General features: G+C 43.5%; 1 protein-coding gene across 3 annotated transcripts; it reads left to right on the forward strand.

The window, feature by feature from the left end:
• Positions 1–1,637: 1,637 nt before the first annotated feature.
• ankrd50l (ankyrin repeat domain 50-like) lies at positions 1,638–17,389 on the forward strand. 3 transcript variants are annotated; one of them, XM_026145136.1, is made up of 7 exons: positions 1,638–1,823; positions 1,934–2,177; positions 4,711–4,786; positions 5,894–6,548; positions 11,504–11,721; positions 12,606–16,170; positions 16,692–17,389. In XM_026145136.1, the coding sequence occupies exons 4-6, from the start codon at positions 6,100–6,102 to the stop codon at positions 16,157–16,159; spliced, it is 4,221 nt and encodes a 1,406-aa protein (XP_026000921.1). In that variant the 5' UTR covers positions 1,638–1,823; positions 1,934–2,177; positions 4,711–4,786; positions 5,894–6,099; the 3' UTR covers positions 16,160–16,170; positions 16,692–17,389. The 3 variants fall into 3 exon arrangements, with proteins under 3 accessions (XP_026000921.1, XP_026000920.1, XP_026000922.1); XM_026145135.1 differs by lacking the exon at positions 1,934–2,177; XM_026145137.1 differs by lacking the exons at positions 1,934–2,177; positions 4,711–4,786; positions 5,894–6,548 and having other exon boundaries at positions 1,642–1,823.

Raw genomic sequence — 17,389 nt, forward strand, 5'->3', positions numbered from 1 at the left:
AATCGGTGGCTGACTAAATACTTTTTTGCCCCACTGTATATAACAGAAATTGCAAAGGCCCCAAAACAGCACCTTGTGGCACACCATATTCAGAACAGCCACAGAAAAGAAATAATCCAAAGTAGACTCCAGTATGACCAGTGAGTAAGTCAGTCAGCTGCCTCATACAGATTGCGGATGCCAGCACACTCTGTAATATGAATGTAGGGAAAGCAGGTGGTCCAGGTGCTGTTCCAGGATGAGGAATTCATAATGAATGAATGCACTGTCCACACCTCCTGTAAGACATCCACTAGTGTTGTTTTCAAACAGTCTGTGATAACATGTTTGGCGACAACATGCCAGTTGCTCAAACAGCAAAAATCATGAAATGTCTGGAGGGACTGGTCCTCAGAGACTTTATGGATTCTCTCCAACCTACTGTGGACTCACATCAGTAGTTATACAAAACTGATGATATCATTTGCATCACCCTCCATGCTCTTTAGCACCACCCAGACAGCAAGGAACAAACGCGTGTCTATTTTTTGTGTGGATTACAGCTCAGCATTCAACACAGTCATCCAAAACACGACTGTTTGGTCTGCACACAATCTGCAACACACATTTTTCATTTATTATTCTATTGTAAGACTTTCTCAGACAAATGTAATATTTTGTAAGAGTACTAACACTCACACAAAGCGTTGCTCCATCCCATTTTAACGTCATTTAAGCTTACCTGATTGAAACTGTGTGCGAACCTGTTTCTGTGAGTGAGTAAGTGTGTTCCTTTCGAGGTAGTGGACACAATTTTATTTTATTTTATTAGTCGATGACGATAAAGGAATTCTGAATTCTAAATTTCGAAGACGAGATAACAAACTGTGTCATGGTGACGCTGTGTTGTCATCATGTAATTACAACAAATAGCCACCAGGGGTCTGTAGAACTCAGTCACTGACTTCTGCGCAACAGGAATGAAAGGGATAAAAATATTTCTTCTTTACAGTCCTGAAGTGAATTCAAATTAGGAGGTCACATACAACTACAACAACAACACCACCACCAACAACAACAACAACAACAATGATGATGATGATGCATTTTTACTGAATAAGTCTTTGGTGTCTTTTTCATAGCTCTTTCACATATTTTATCTATATGTGTGTGGACTCTATGTTTAAACATAATTATGTGCATTATATTTCATTTTGCAAACTTGCTAAATCTTTTTTTGAAAATGATTTTTGGTATTTAATTTTATTATTATACGTATATATATTAGAATGTGAACAATCGGCTAACAAGGTCACTTCTCATCTCACTGTGAGTTCAACTGTGATTATGGGACCGTTTACCGGATCTCGTGGCTTAAAGCAGAGTCTGTTTGCTTTGGTGCAAACACGTCACTCACAGGTCACTTTAAAAACCAGCTCCTCTTATTGCAAGAAAGATGTTTTTTAAAATGAAAGGCCCAGTATCTATTATTGTCAGTGAATGTGCAGTTTCAGCAAAATTAAAATAAAATAAGCAATCAAATTCGACGGTTTACGCTTTCTTTGCTTTATCTTTAGATTTTTTTTATTTCTCTTAACTATATTTAGCATAAGTAGTAAAATCTGTTGTCCAGTCTAAATGTGTGCCCTCAAAACACACTGTTTAAAGAGTAAGGAAGGAATGACTGTCCTTTAAATGTAATTCCCAGTAGGATTAAGTTCACCTTTAAGGTGATGGTATTAAGAATTGTTGGAGACACGTGATTAAAATCCGGTGAAGTGCTGTGGGGCTGTGGGAGTGTGAGCCTCTGAGCGGCAGACGGAGAAGAGCAGCGTTCGTGGCAGGTAAGATCACGCTGTGTGCATTTACAAGTCAGATGCGGTGTCCTGCTGCACAGGAGGGAGATTTTTTTTTCTCTGTGAGCTTTGACTAAAAACAGCCTTTCCGCGAACAGACTTGTGCTCATATTTTGAATGGCGACGCCTAATGAAGCAGTTTGACACATTATCACGGGATATCTTTGGTCACACCTGTGGGAGAATCGTCCAGCATTTGGTGTGGGAGCAGGCACGCTGACAACCTGTGGATTCCAGCAGCGAGACAAACGCGTCCAGAGTGCTTGCAGCTGATCTGCTGTGTGCCGTGCACGCTGGGTAATTGTGGGAATTTGTGATCCGGTGATAAAGAATCGTCTGAAGGTATTTGCAGATAATGACCTTGTGACGTTGATTAACATGAGCTAATAATCATTTTCAAGAAAAAATTACATTTTTTGTTCGATTAATTGGTGACTGTAAATTGGCTATGCACACGCGAAGTGCTTGAAGTGTATAGAATAAAACACTGCATGAATTTATAGTTTTTGTGAAAATGTGGCTTGTACGACCAGAAAAAAGGCGCTGTGTAAATGCATGTGCATCACAGTTGCAGCAAACTCTGCTCTTTGCGTCTTTTGTTAAGAAATGTGGAAGGAGCGAAAGAACCGCTTCAGGAAACAGCCTTCAGCTGCCGGGAAATGGATGTCATTTATCCATCTCTCTTTTTGTGAACCCTATAGTAGCACCGATATGCACCAGTATAGTCTAATGTTCCACTGGAACTCTACTGGAGGGGCGAAAAATCATTCTGGAGAAAAATGATTCCCTCAGCTGATGTTTTGATGATGCTAAGTCTGAAGCTTTGTCCACATATCAAGGGAATTGCTTGCTGTGTGTGGATTTTTTTGAAGGGGATGCTGGTTGCTGTGGTGGACGTTGTAGGCACTTCTGCACAGATGATCATCTTGCATATTTCCCACTCAGTCTTCTGCTCTTAACTTGGTCCCCACCGCAGTTATTTCACCTGTGATCTCTTTAAGTCACTTTCATGCTCTGTCTTTTCTGCATAACCTCTAGTCTCATCCTGTATGTGCACCGCTTAACAGTAAACAGCAACATTAGAATCACATCTTACTCAATCAGCCATTTGTGTAGGCCTAGTGTGCATGTAGATCCTGTCATCATGGAAGAGAACACTTAAAAGTGCTCATAATGGCACAACAGAGCTACTGGTTTGCCTCACTGTTGGTTTAAGGGTTTTCCTTTAATGTACAGTTAAAATGTTATAAAATGAGTGTTTGTCTCAACCCCAAAAATCCAGTATCGATCGGTCTGACTCCGCTTTTTAATTTCTGGTACAGCAGGTAGAGTTGGGCTGTCTTTTCTTTGCCCTGTTTTAGTCATAACACAAAGCACAGCAGCTTGCTTCAATTCTGTGCTGAACCTTCAGCTCCAGAGCAAATAATCACATTGCTCAGACTTCCAAACAAATGCTGTAAGTTGTACGCACACATTTTTTTTTCAGTTTTCTTGTGGGAGTCAGAGGGTGTAAGAAAAGGGAAAAAAATCTTAATGGAATGGTGTGCAACCTCTTTGCTGGTTGCCTAGCAACTTCATTCAGTGCATTCACATGCACTTTAGGTTCACACTGCATGAGAAACCGGGTTACTGTAATTGGAGCATGGAGTTAGAGGTACCTTATTTTCTGGGTGTCTGCTTCTGGTGCCTGAAAAGTCATCTTCAGTAGTGACAGATGATTGTATTCCTAAATAATTCCAACCTTACAGTCTGAATAACTTTTGATTCCGTCAATGTTTAACTTTTTCTAACTGAATACATAAATGAATAAATTAGGCATGGTAGGGAGTCTGGCTTTATTTGACTTCTACTTAGACAGCTTGCTATTGAAGGCTTCAGCTTTGGGTTCTGCACCAGTATCTGCTCAGGCTGCATAGCAGGTCCAAAGGGCTTTGTTAGTAACCACAAGTAATGACAAGAATGTAGACAACTTCTCTGCATGGTGCCAAGTTTGCTCATTACTGTCATCAGTGTGCTGCTAAAACAGCACATCTCTCATTCTCTAGTTGATTTTCAGTATTTGGCACTTGTCAGCCGACGGTGCAGCATATGTGTCATCCACCTATAGGAGGGTATTCCTTGCCTGAGAAAGCATACAGACTAAAAGTTGCACAGGTTGGGAACGTCGGCTGGTGGCTCTTGGCTTCCTTTGCTCTTTGAATTACGCTGTCAGCAGGCTGGCGTGCTGTCGATGATATGCACAGCAGCAGGGTCTTTCAAGTGTTAAATCACAGTCTCATCCGTCAGATTCAGCTTCCTGTAGCTGATGCTTGATTAGTCACTGACTTGAAATGAAGAACAGCGTGCACGCTCATCAACATCGTCACCACGCCGAGTTTATCTCAGAGGCCCGTTGCATTCTTTGTCCGAATTCTTCAAAGATCTTCATGAGAACCAGACTCGTCTTTTTACTGCCTTTTCGTGATACTATACACTTTTTTGTCCAATCAGAAGAACTTAAAGTATGTATTGGCAGTTTGCATGTAGAAGCTTTTTTTTTTCTTCTCTTCATTGTCTCATATGTGAAAAATGGATATGTGTGACATGTGCTTGGTATCATATAGGCTCAAAAACCCAACCATTCAGCTTTTCAGTGTTTGCCTCACAGCAGGAAAAACTGTGGAATGTTGTGGGACGGCTTTTAAAAACAGCAGATAACATAATCATACATACAGGAGCTCTCAAAAGGTGCTTTTAATTGCACAGAAAATAAAGAGGTTAGTGTTCCTCCAGCATATTTTTTTTTCTCCCGGTTTGTCCATCATGATTGGCTACCACAAAATAGAAACTAAAAACTTGATTTGCTGATCCTCTTTTTTGTTTGTTTTAAATGTAGGGTGTAACGCTGGTCCAGGAAATGCCAGAGTGTGTTTGACCGAAGAAGATGCCGCCCCTCTTTAATGAAAGTACAGGTAGGAGAAGTGAGCTCCTAAACGTGTAATAATTCAGAAAGGTTCAGAGGACTCTGTTTGATTTGTTTATGTTTTCCAGTTTGCATGCGCCCTCATCACACTTTAATTAAAAACTAGGTTTTAATCAGCAAAGTGGAAGTCAGAAAGAGAATAGTCAAATTAGCGGTGTTATGATTGGTGTTACTGCTGAAACGCTTCCCATAAATAACAGAAAACGAAGGATATGTCATTATATTTTCTCAGTGAGTGAGCTGTTTTGCTCTAGATCAGCAGTCAAAATATCAAACACATTCGCTTTATAATGATATAAGGAGGATAAAATGTTTGGCACTTTCGCCTAGTAATTGATTTATGACTAATTAATTAACTCAAAGTGAATCAGAACAAAAGAAAGTGAAATTCGAGGCTCGTGTTTTGATGCCAGCAACACAACTTACCTTCTTGACACAAAACTTTAGTGCTGTAGTCTGGCAGATACCTTTCCTACAGCTGACGGAGTGTCCTGCGATTGAACCTTGACCCCAGGTAACTCCTCCCACCTGTCAGCTGTAGAGTGGCTTATGATCACATGAGTCCTCCCCCTCACCACTCCTCTACCTTGATCACCCGTGCATGCCCGGACATGCTGTGAAACACTGAGAGAGGGTGGAGACAAAAAAAAACAAAACAAGAAAAACCGGAAGGCATGAGAGAGAGCGAGAGAGATATGGGGGGGGGGGGTTGAGGGAAGGCAAAGATCGTGGGTGTGGGAAAGGGGAAAAAAAATGTCATGCTACAGCTGCAGTTTTGGGTCGATTCTCAAAAAAGAAGCAGGACAGAAAGTGAGAGAAGAGGGGAAACTGTGGCTGTAATTGGAGCACACGGAGGGCGACTCAGACAGGGGAGGGGGTGAGATACATGCTGTCATTGACTCATTCCTCATTTCCTTCTCCCTCTTTCTTGATATCTGACAGAGCAGCTCCATGATCCCCCACGAGAAGCATGGTGAACTGTAGCATTTCAGACTCGGCGACACAAAGATCAAGACGTTGAGAGAGAATGAAGAGGTGCACCTTTCCTGACTTAACCTTTTTCTGACTTTTTTTTTTTTTTTTTTTTTTTTGTCAGCCTTACACCTTGGGACCTACGGGAGAAAGACAACTAGCGATAATAATCGCCTGATGCAACACTTTCAGAAACTGACAAGCTAAAGAAATATCCAGTTATTGCCTAGAGCTGTCACACACACACCGGCTGCAGCTGTACCACAAAGAGGAGTGGAGTTAGTCACCGAGTATGGGATGTGACATTCACAGTGCTAAGTTGTCCCCTGGATGTCAGGACCCCAGGAACAAATGAGCAGCAGTGGATTTGGCAGCAGCTCCAGCTTGCTTCGGGGCCGGCGTTTTTATTGCCGGGAATGGGCCCTGGACAAGCTGCGTCGCTGCCTGGACGCCCGCTCGGGGCCCGGGCAAGCTCCCGGGATCCTGGTAACGGGGGGACCTGGTGCCGGGAAGACAGCTCTGTGCACCGAGGTGGTGTCCCCCACCTCAAAGGCAGGGCTGGCAGTTGGGTTGGCACAGCGTTGCCTTGCGGCCCACTTCTGCCAGAGGGAGGAACAGACGAGTATAGTGCTGTGGAGGTTTGTCCTGGGCTTGGTGGAACAGCTGAGGGCCTCTCCTCTCCTCTCTCCAGGGTACGAAGAGCTCCTTAACAGCCCATCGGTATCCTCTGCCCTGGAGCCTCTCATGTGTCAAAGAGACCCTAATGAGACCTTCAAGAGGTTTGTACCATGTTTATTTTGTTTGGGTTTTTTTTTTTCTTTGTTTTGGTGTCCTACAAAAAGTCAGCGCTTCCATCTTTTGAGATCAGTTTTGTTGAAACACATCAGTGGGAAATTTCCCACTTCTTCTAAATGAAAGGGAAAAGAAAGTTGCCTGAAACAAATCCAGGTGCTCAGCGTGTATGTGCACGTTCAAGGGTATGGCTCATGCCCAGCTCATCACAGCAGAATTTATGTGGGGGTCTGTAAATCATGACGCTAATGATGAAAGCCGGAGCAAAGTTCCGACTTCGTGCGTGGGAAAAGCAGTTTATCAGATTCCAAAATCAATGAAAACAGGCCGACGGAGTCCTGGCACTGCAGCTCGGTGCTGTTGTATAAGTGGCCTGTTTGAGTATTTAGTTTTAAATGTAGCTGTTAACAGATCGTGTATTTACAATGATGTTATCTGTTTACTGTCAACCTGCTGATGACCCATTTTGTGTTTTGTTAACATGATGATCTTAACTTTATGCAACACAGAAGCTATGAAATTCAATCCGTGACCATCCGGTTATTTGACAGCATCTAGGATTAGGGCTGTTATTGTTTGAATCCAGTTCCATGCATTGAAATCTATATAACTTTTTTGGTTTTGTGGCAGAAAGTCTGAAATTTTATTCATTTTATTGCATGAAAGATTAAAGTAGTAAGCTAAACGTCATTTCCAACACTTGCTGAGTTGCCAGAGTTGGTATGAGCTCCTGTAATTGGGGGAAGGACTAGCAGAGTTAGTTGTGGACATCTCACAAAGCCACCTTACCTTCGACCTTTTTACTTGGATGGACTCGGCTTGGGTTTGAATTCACGGGTTTCCAGTGTTAACACATTTTGCGAAGCTCCCTTTTCATTGTTTGCAGTTCGGTGAAGCTGAAGTTTTTCCCACATCTCCACTTAAGATCACTGAGCTCAAAAACAGTAGTGCTGTCTGGTCTGCCTTCTGAGAGAGGACCACCCTAAATACCATGATCCAGTAGATAAAAAGTGAGCTGAATAAAGGCTGCTGTCATGAAGTAATGTGCATGTAAAGAGTGAAGCTGCCTCACTCTCAAAACAAAAACAGAGTAAAGCACGAGCAGCTGTTCATGTTGTGGGAAAATGCTCCAGCAGAGCTTAAAGGTTATCTTTGTTTTTGTCTAAATAAAGGTGGCTTTCTGCAGGTGTTTAGACTCTCAGCAGGCAGTTAACTGCCTCACAGTCTGTACATGTAAAAGCTGCAGTGAGCGGCAAACAGAAGCCGGGACAGTCGCAGGAAAAGTGTGCAGCAGCCATTCTTCCTCGTCTTATATTTATGTCTCCCCCTCATAATGCCGCCCATTCACAACACACAATGGGGCCTCCAGTGAATGAACGCTGCAGTGTTATTTACAACATAACATCCTTTCAGAGACTGAGGGGGACAAAGAGGTGAAAAAATGCCTCCGGCTCCCCGGTGACCGTCTCGGCACCGGTCAGCGAGGTCACTCTCCTCTCTGAGACTTTGACACGTTGCCGGTGTGTTTGCTTTGCGGTGAGTCGGAGCGCTTCTGCACTCCTCCTCTGTTTGCTCTCCTCTGGTGTGAAGTGCTGAGCTGAATTGCACATTCCCCTCAGACTGGCTCGCAGCCAGCAGCTGTTTGTGTTGGGGGGGCTCTTTTGAGAGAAGGTGGCTGCGGGTGAAGCTCCACTGTGTCAGGACACCCATGGACAAATTGAAGAAACGTGGATTTGAATTGGCAGTGAAAGAGAAGGAAAATAAGCCTGTGTGTAGTGCAGTGCTCCCTCTGTCTGGGTCTGTTCGCTAAACTGGTGTCTTATATTGATTTTAATCCGAGCCATAGAAACAACTGTTCAATACTGGGTCGTGCCCTTTTTGGTGTTCGCGCTAACCTAAGTGCCAAGCTGGGAAAATGTATCATTTCAGACACACGAGCTGACTGTTCACCCAGTCACTGCCTCACTGGACACTTGTGGCTATGCTAGCTTCTTGGGAGACACATAATCTGATGACAAAGTGCTACAAACTGCCGCTGGACTTCCCATGACAGCAGTAATGACAGTCAGCAGCAGGACAAATGGGCGGCTTGTAGTGAAGCTCTTTCTAAGTAAGCTCAGTAATAGGTAGTGAATTGTGTTGAACATCTTTCATATCAGTTCGAGTAAAGCCACCATACTTTAAAGTGCACATAGCATTGGCTGCAATGTCCTGTGTGTGTGTAAGAAAATATATTAAAAGTATACAATACAAATACAGTTGTCTCTACAGGATTTATCCAACTAGATCACCCATGTTAAATGACTGTGTCACCTGAATGAAAGAATTACCCTTCCTCCTCCTCACATCAGAGTGTTAGCCCGCTGAGGGAGTGTTGTTTTAATCAGATAACTAAAAGCGCGCAGTGCTATGATAAGCTTGTCATAACCTCGCTGAAATCATCACTCAGAGCAGGATGTCGCTCTTCTTTTTACTGCGTAATATACTTGATAATAAAGGTCGAGTCTATTATCTGGTTAGCTAAGTCTTGAAATATTAGTGACCTCAAGACATTGCAAAAGACCTTTTGTAAGCAGCTTTGATGATTCATCAAATAAAGCCACAATCTCACAAAACTACCAGTGGCCGCTCCCAGCCTATCAAATCTGAGGATTTGCTTCCTTTTATTAATTCAAACCCTACTCACGAAAAGCTATTTAATTTCAAAATAACAGATACATTAACTGATCATATAAACTTGGGAACTGTTTGGGGTGGTGCCATTTGTTTCAGAACATGCATATAATCCTGTTTGTTTTAGTGTCTCATCCATGCATGAGATAACTATTAGGCCTAAAGTATAATCGTTATAGAGATGACTAATTTTTTTTATATATATTTAAAGTGGTGAAACTTCTCCTCCCACTCCTTATTATGTACATATGAATCCAGAGCTGATTAATCCTTGACCCCTGAGTGTAAGCAGTTAGTGACCCAGCTTACTTTAGATTGTTTAAGTCTGAGTGAAACTCTTTTGAGGTAGTTTTTTTTTTTTTTTTTTTTTTTTTTTTTTTTAAATATAATGTTGAATATGTGACATTATTTTGAGATTAAAGTTTCTCTCCTCTTGACTTTTTACTTCTAAAACAAACAAAAAGACAACAACTGTTAAATCTATTAGATGAAAACCTGTTTGGCCTCTAATGGTACCTGGACCTTGTGGTCATTTTTAAACACAGACATTAACACTAATGACAGCTCATATGCAAACCCACACCCTGTGTTTGTTGCAGGATAAGGCATTTTTGCCAGCTGTAAAGCTCTTCTGAAAACTAGCGCTGTGCAATACTACACATCGTGGCATCGATTGGATACCAAGTAATTCCAAGTAGTGTTGTCGATAATAGCGCTGATGCTTTAAATTTATAAAGCCAGCTTATGTATGTATAAGGCCATCTGCTGCGACCCCAACCGGTCGCAGCAGATGGCCGCCCCTCCCTGAGCCTGGTTCTGCCGGAAGTTTCTTCCTGTTAAAAGGGAGTTTTTCCTTCCCACTGTCGCCAAAGTGCTTGCTCATAGGGGGTCATATGATTGTTGGGTTTTTCTCTGTATCTATGAAGCGCCTTGAGGCGACTTTTGTTGTGATTTGGCGCTATATAAATAAAATTGAATTGAAGAGCAGTGTGTCATGACCTATGAGGTGAATTTTAAGCACCTTTAGGCAACTGTTGTTGTGATTTGGTGCTATAAAAAGAAAACTGAATTGAATAATCATATATTTGCAAATTCTGAACAAATTTTATAACGACTAAATCACCGGACTACATGCTGAACTTGGATGGAAACAAAGTATTGATCCTCTTGTGCTAGTATCAATCTGATACCAATACCAGTACTGGCATTGATTCGATATTGGTATTGTACTATCGATATTTGGAAATTTGAATGATCCCTCTAGGGGTGTTACTTTTTTCTCAGGTGAGAAGTTTTGCTATAATACTGCTGCTGACCTGCACCCATGACACGGAAGTGCAGCTTCTCCAAATGTTTTTTTTCTTTTTTCTCCTGCACCACTATGATTGGACATCAGGGTCAAGAAGTTCAGTGGTGTCTTTGCCGTGCATCCATAATAATAATAATAATAATAATAATAATAATAATAATAATAATAATAATGTGAAAAGAATTGCCAGTTTGATAGCGTGTGTGTGAGAGAGAGACCAGGGTGGAGCTGTAAATTCACATGTTCCATTAACCTGAGTCACCATCAGATCACAGCAGGGTGTGGGTGCTGACCGCAGTGATTAAAAGGCAGTGACGCCGCTATTTTAGCTTTAGCCAAGTTTGTAATTGTTTTATGGTTTTGCAGCTTGTTCCGGTGTTTAATGAAAGTGTGGGGTGTGGGGCTAAATTGCTGTTTAGTTCTCTTGATTACAGTTTGATATCTGTGTTAACAGGTTAACATGAGAGTCGGCTTTAATTTTACTGCAGAAGCATCTGATAGCAGTTGTCCTGGTTGACTCTTGTTTACCCACTTGTAGTTTGGATTTGACCTAAATTACTGTGAAAGTGTAAATGGAATTGCTTAGTTTGCCTGACATTTGCTTACTTTTTTTATTGAGTTCTTTTTCAATGGCTGAATGAAACTGATTATGACTCCAGTATTACTGAAGATTCAACATATGGAAAACAATGAAAAAACTTCCATAAAATACAGTAAAAAATTAAACTCCACACTTTAAATAAAGATGCCTGAAGTCGCAGCAAAGTCTGACTGTCACTCCCAGTGACTCACACTGACAATGTGCGAAAGATCTAATCTGCTTTGTTGGCACAAACGAGTGTTCGCAATGTTACTTTTCTTTTTCAACTCTATTATCAACCCACGAATCCTGCTGTTATTACATTGTCTTAAGTGTAATGTCTTGCACTGTGTGTCTGCCTCTTCCTCGCATGTCCTTAGAGCAGTGTTGGAACCCCTGTCGGACCTTCCTCCTCCTGCCCAGACTCTGATGATGGTTATAGACTCTCTGGACGTAGAATATGGACCAAGGGAAGGAGTTAGGAAGAGTGGCTCCATTGCAGAGCTTTTAGCCTGCAGTCAACACCTGCTGCCCAGCTGGTTGCTGCTCGTCTGTTCGGTCCGCCGCCAAAATAAGGCCCTGTGCAAGATGTTCTCAAGTATGTACATACTTCTCTTATAAGATTATGCAATATATTACAAAATAAATAAATGCGATCAGTTACATGTGAACACAAGATGACATATGGGTTGGTTAGGGTGTGGCCATGATTGTGCAGTGAAATCACTATTTTTGTCATCTAAAAATGCACTGACAAACACTGACCAAGTAGTTTAATTGGCTGTTCACTGCAATACAGTAAACAAACAAGAATTTTCAAAATTTCTATTGAGATGCTACTTCGGTCTGTGAAGGTTCTCAGTCATCCAGCTCATCGTAGAAGCTCGGAAAGAAAAGCCTCTGGACTCTTTTAAGTTGCTTGAAGATGTTTCACCTCTCATCCGAGAAGCTTCTTCAGTTCTAGGGTCAAACGGTGGAGAGTCCCAGATTTAAGTCCTGTGGGAGTGTCCCCCCCCCCCCCCAATGCTCCTCTACCTAATCACACGAGCCAAGGTGTGAAGACAGGTGTCGGTCACAATCAGGTGAAACGTGAAACGTCTTCAGCAACTTAAAGAAGTCCAGACGCTTTTCTTTCCAAGCTCCTTAGACCAGGTGCTACTTAGGGTGTTGCCTGAGGTGCTAAGCTAACGTGGTTTTATTTCTACACCTGCTAAGCACATTCTCCATTTTGCCACATTAAAAGTGGAACTTTATACCAAATCATCCAGGACTTAGATAAATTGTTAGCTGGAGGTCTACCATTACACTAGAACAAGCTGGCATAGAGTTTTCAAAATAAGAAGCAAAAAAAACAAAGCATCACATAAGACTGAAAAAATTTAAAACCTAAAAAAAAACTGTAGATAGAATCCATGAGGAATATAAAAAACTTTATTGAAGATTTAAAACAAACAAACAAACAACTGTCCTATCTGTTTGTAGGTTTTCGTAAACTCTGTCTGGATGATCTGCGGAAGCCTCCAGCAGTCCGTGACGTACAGCAGTACATCCTCTGTCGTCTGGATGAAGAAGCAGCGCTTCGTCGACAGCTCACCCCTGATACCGCTGATATGCTGAATCTTCTGCACATCAAAAGTGGCGGCTGCTTTCTTTTTCTTCAGCGTGTTCTGGACGGTGTGGCAGCTTCGCTGGTGGGTCTGCGAGAGATCCGGGACATCCCCGGGACTCTCAACGGACTCTACCTTTGGCTGTGCCAGAGATTGTTCCCCCGAGGGCGCTTCATCTACGTAAGGCCTCTCCTCAATGCCCTCTTGGCTGCCCCGAGGCCCCTAACACCCCAGCAGCTATTCATGGCAGTCTGGACTCAGGACACCTTATTAAGTCTTCAGGACTTTGAGAACAATCTCGAAACCCTCTCTGCGCTCCTAATCGATGGAACCGGAGGCACCAAATTAATTTTTCATGCAAGCTTTACAGAGTGGCTGACAGATGTTAAGTACTGCACACAGAAATATCTGTGTAGCAGAACAGAAGGTCATAGCATGCTTGCATCATCTCTGACTCTACAGGGACCTAACCTTGACGTTGAGGAAACTTGCCAGCTAGCCACACACTTAATTTGCTCAGGGCACCATAAAGATAAACCTGCATTTTTGGCACTGTGGATGCTGTGGGCAGGTGTACGTGCTCTTAACCCCACCTGCAGTAAAGCACTTGCCACATCCTTAGCTCAGCTTCCTGTTTCAGTGAGTCAGGATGTTGCTCAATTGCTGATGAGAAGTGGACTAGTCTCTCGAACCTTTTTTTCTGGAGCAGACTCAAGTGATGCAATGCATAGTGTAGGTAAAGAAGGAATTGATGTGCAACAGACACTTGAAAGGGAGACGTATATAAAGGACCTGCTTGCCAGTGGCATGTCTGTAAACCAGCCTGGTTCTACAGATGGACAGACTCTGCTTGCTAGTGCAGCCCACGAGGGTTCTGCAAATTTAGCTAAACTTCTCCTTTCACATGGCTCTGATCCACTGATCAGTGATCATCAGGGTCAGACGCCACTGACTTTAGCCTCCAGGCAGGGTCACGTCAAAGTGTTGTCTGAACTCCTGGAATGGGCCAAGAGCCAGGACCAAAAAACTGCAGTACAGATGATGGAGCATGTTGACAATGAAGGATGGACAGCGTTGCGCTCTGCAGCTTGGGGTGGACACGCTGAGGCTGTCCATCTACTGCTGGATGCAGGAGCAGATGTAGATGGATGTGACAGCGAGGGCCGAACTGCTCTCAGAGCTGCTGCATGGGGCGGTCATGATGAAATTGTTCTCACACTACTGGACTATGGGGCTCAAGTTGACAAAGCTGATAGCAAGGACCGCACGCCACTTATCGCAGCTGCCTATATGGGACATCATGAAGCAGTGGCAATATTGTTGGACCACAATGCACGTGTTGATTTGGCTGATGGAGATGGACGCACTGCTCTGTCAGTTGCAGCTGTCTGTGTCCCTACAGCAGCAGGGGTCAAAGGTTTTGGAGAGGTAGCAAGTCTGTTACTGGAGCGTGGAGCAGATCCAGGGCACAGAGACCATGATGGAATGACACCGCTTCTTCTTGCATCCTATGAGGGCCATGAAGATGTAGTCGAGCTTTTGTTAGAAGCTGGTGCTGACGTAGATGAAACTGCTGGACCTGACGGCAGTGTGCCTGCTGCTGCTGCTGTTACTCCCCTCCTGGCAGCAGCAGCAATGGGACACATGAAGACCGTGTCACGGCTGCTTTTCTGGGGAGCGGCTGTGGATGCCATTGATTGTGAAGGCAGGACGGCACTATGTCTAGCAGCAGCCAGAGGGAGCGTAGAGGTTGTTCGTACATTGCTGGACCGAGGCCTGGATGAGAACCATAAAGATGATCTTGGCTGGACTCCATTGCACACTGCTGCGTGTGAAGGACATCGTGCAGTTTGTGCCATTTTGACAGAAGAAGGCAGCATGGCACGAGTTGGAGAGATGGACATCGAGGGACGCACTCCCCTTATACTAGCTGCCCAAGAAGGCCATTGGAGCACTGCCAAACTTCTATTAGACAGACGGTCTCCCATTGACCACAGGGCCTATGATGGGCATTCTGCCTTGAGTGCTGCACTCCTGGAGGGCAATGCTGATGTTGCAGAGCTGCTTATGAAACGAGGGGCTGATACTGATGTCCGGGATGCCGAAGGGCGTCCTTTGCTCTACCTCCTAGTATTGGAGGGTCGCCTTGATATGGCTACTCTCCTAATTGAGAAAGGGGGTGTTCCTCTGGAGTCCAGAGACTCTGAGGGCCGTACAGCGCTTCATGTGGCTTCCTGGCAAGGATTTGTAGAGATTGTAGACCTACTTTTAAGACACGGGGCGAATCCCAATGCACAAGATGCAGAGGGGAGACCACCAATACATTCAGTGGCTTGGACAGGACACGCTAAAGTAGGACATCGCCTCCTAGAAGCCAGTGGCATCAATATAAACCTTGCTTGCCATCAGGGGGCAACAGCTCTGAGCATCGCTGCCCAGGAGGGACATGCTAACATCGTTGCAATGCTTCTAGAAAGAGGCTCAAATCCCAATCACATGGATAAATATGGCCGCAGTCCGGTCAAAGTGGCTGGGAAACATGGACACTATAACATTGTCAGGATGTTGGAGAGCTATGGAGCCAAGCCATATCTAGGTGTGTTGCCTAACTCTAGTACTGTATCCCCTTCAAAATCCAACATGATCTCATCTTTAGGAATCTCAGAAAGTAGTGGAGGTGAAGTAACTGCTGCAACCTCATCGTCCTCGGTTTCTTCTCCAGGATCCACTGCAGAACGATTCCACTCCATGCAGAGCTCCCAAACCTCATCGACCTGCCACTCACTGGCCACGGTGCAGACGGTGCCAGCTGACAGCCTCAGCTTTATACAGCAGATCCAACAGCACTCACTGCCCCGCAGTCGTAGCCGTAATTCCACCCTCCCTCCACCAGGGGGCTCGGGCATAGGTAGTCTCCACGGAAGCAGTAAGAGGCAACCCAAAGGCAGCCCTCCCCCTACTGTGTGCACAGTCACTGCCATGGTGCATAATTACGAATTGCCTCAGAAAGGCCTATCATCTGGACTTGAATATCATGACAAAATAAACAAACAAAGCTCAAATTTAATAAAAACAGAGAGGACTAATTACACAGGTGGCAAATGGAACTCTGTAATGGCTTCACTTGGGATAATGCCAGGACAGGACCAACCGCTAGGTGCTAAAAACCGAGAGAACGCTCCTCTCGGATACCCGTACAGGCTTCAGAACCCACTTCAAGAGGAAGCTTGGGATTCTAAACCCCAGAAGAACATTTTGTCACCGGTTTGCTACAGCTTTTCCCCCGTCCCACCCTGTAGTGCCTTGCCAGATGATGTAATGGTCACTATGACAACCACAGACCCACAGCTTAATCTCAAACGGGCCATCAAACTGCAGTTTGAGGGTCCCACCAGTGTAGCCTTACACAAGAGAGAGACGCCTCTGTGACTGGTACTCAAGTAAGTTGCCTAAGTTAGCACTGACTAGACTTTCTTCACAACCTTTTTACTGTACTGTGGCTCAGTGATGTAAATAATTCAATAATTCAACTGTCAGCAGCAAAAATGCAAACATAGTAACTGTCAAACCAAATTCATTTTAGTTCAAGGGTGTCCAGTGAGAATAAAATTGACAGGATCAAGTCTTTGATAGGTGACTTGGTTAATTAGATGGTGAGACTGTTATTTTGAAGTCCATTTATCAATCTGTGTTCTTATTTAATTCAGGATTGTAGGGGTCCTGGAGCCTATCCCAGCTGTTACTGGGCGGGAGGTCGAGCACACCCGGGACAGTTTAACAGTTGATCACTGAGCTAACAGACAGCCAGAGACAGACAGCCATTCATACCCAGATTCAAAAGAGTAAAAATTACTAATTGATCTAAAGTAATTAAGTGGAGAGAACCACACACTTACACTGCACAGCACTTATTTCCCCTTTCTTTTTTATTCAAATGCTAATGATTTTATCTTTCTTTTAGGTGGAGTGGGACATTTTATGTTCAAGGAGATGGCAGTTTTTTTTGGCAGTGATTCACTGGGTTCAAATGAGAGGAAATCATTCCTTGTTTCAGCATCCTTTCAGAAAACCAGAGGAAGAAGAGACTGAATGACATTAAAGCATTTGTTTCTTTTTTGTTTTACCTGTTGTGTGGGAGGAGCAGAGCACATCCTTATAGACTAAATCATGCTGATATATTTAGTGTAAAGCATGACTTGGATGTTATTTTTCTATGATAGCATACTTTTGATCGGCACTGGTCTGACAAAAATACCTTTTTACTATTTTATTTTTATTTATTTTACCCCGTAGAGCCATTATAGAGTAATGGTTGAGGTTTTTTTTTTTTGTTTGTTTTTAAACAGTCATGTTCAAGAGCTTTAAGCTTGTGGCCTTGACCTTTTAGGGAAGCCTTTGGTATTTGCTATAAACTGGCCTACATCCCCCATAGTTGTTCCATAGCTGTCAACCAAAAATAATTTTCAGAAAAACAAGCCTACCAGAGCCTGACCTACTGCTGGTTTATGATACAGTGCTAACCCTAAAACGCCGCCAAGTTTGCAGAATGCGACTTGGCTCACTGACAGTGTGTCTGTGAGCAGGCAGGAAGGAAAATGAAAACTGGACAATTAAAAACTGAGGGTGGATGTGGGAGGGCTGTTAATTCCAAACGTGTAT

Source organism: Astatotilapia calliptera, chromosome 16 (assembly GCF_900246225.1).
Source record: "Astatotilapia calliptera chromosome 16, fAstCal1.2, whole genome shotgun sequence".
Lineage (NCBI taxonomy): Eukaryota > Metazoa > Chordata > Actinopteri > Cichliformes > Cichlidae > Astatotilapia > Astatotilapia calliptera.

Excerpts from the sequence above, each read along its gene's own strand:
- ankrd50l (XM_026145136.1), top strand. The coding sequence starts at position 6,100 with ATGTCAGGACCCCAGGAACAAATGAGCAGCAGTGGATTTGGCAGCAGC. Across the intron at positions 6,549-11,503 it reads CCTAATGAGACCTTCAAGAG|AGCAGTGTTGGAACCCCTGT; the intron begins GTTTGTACCATG and ends GCATGTCCTTAG. Across the intron at positions 11,722-12,605 it reads CCTGTGCAAGATGTTCTCAA|GTTTTCGTAAACTCTGTCTG; the intron begins GTATGTACATAC and ends ATCTGTTTGTAG.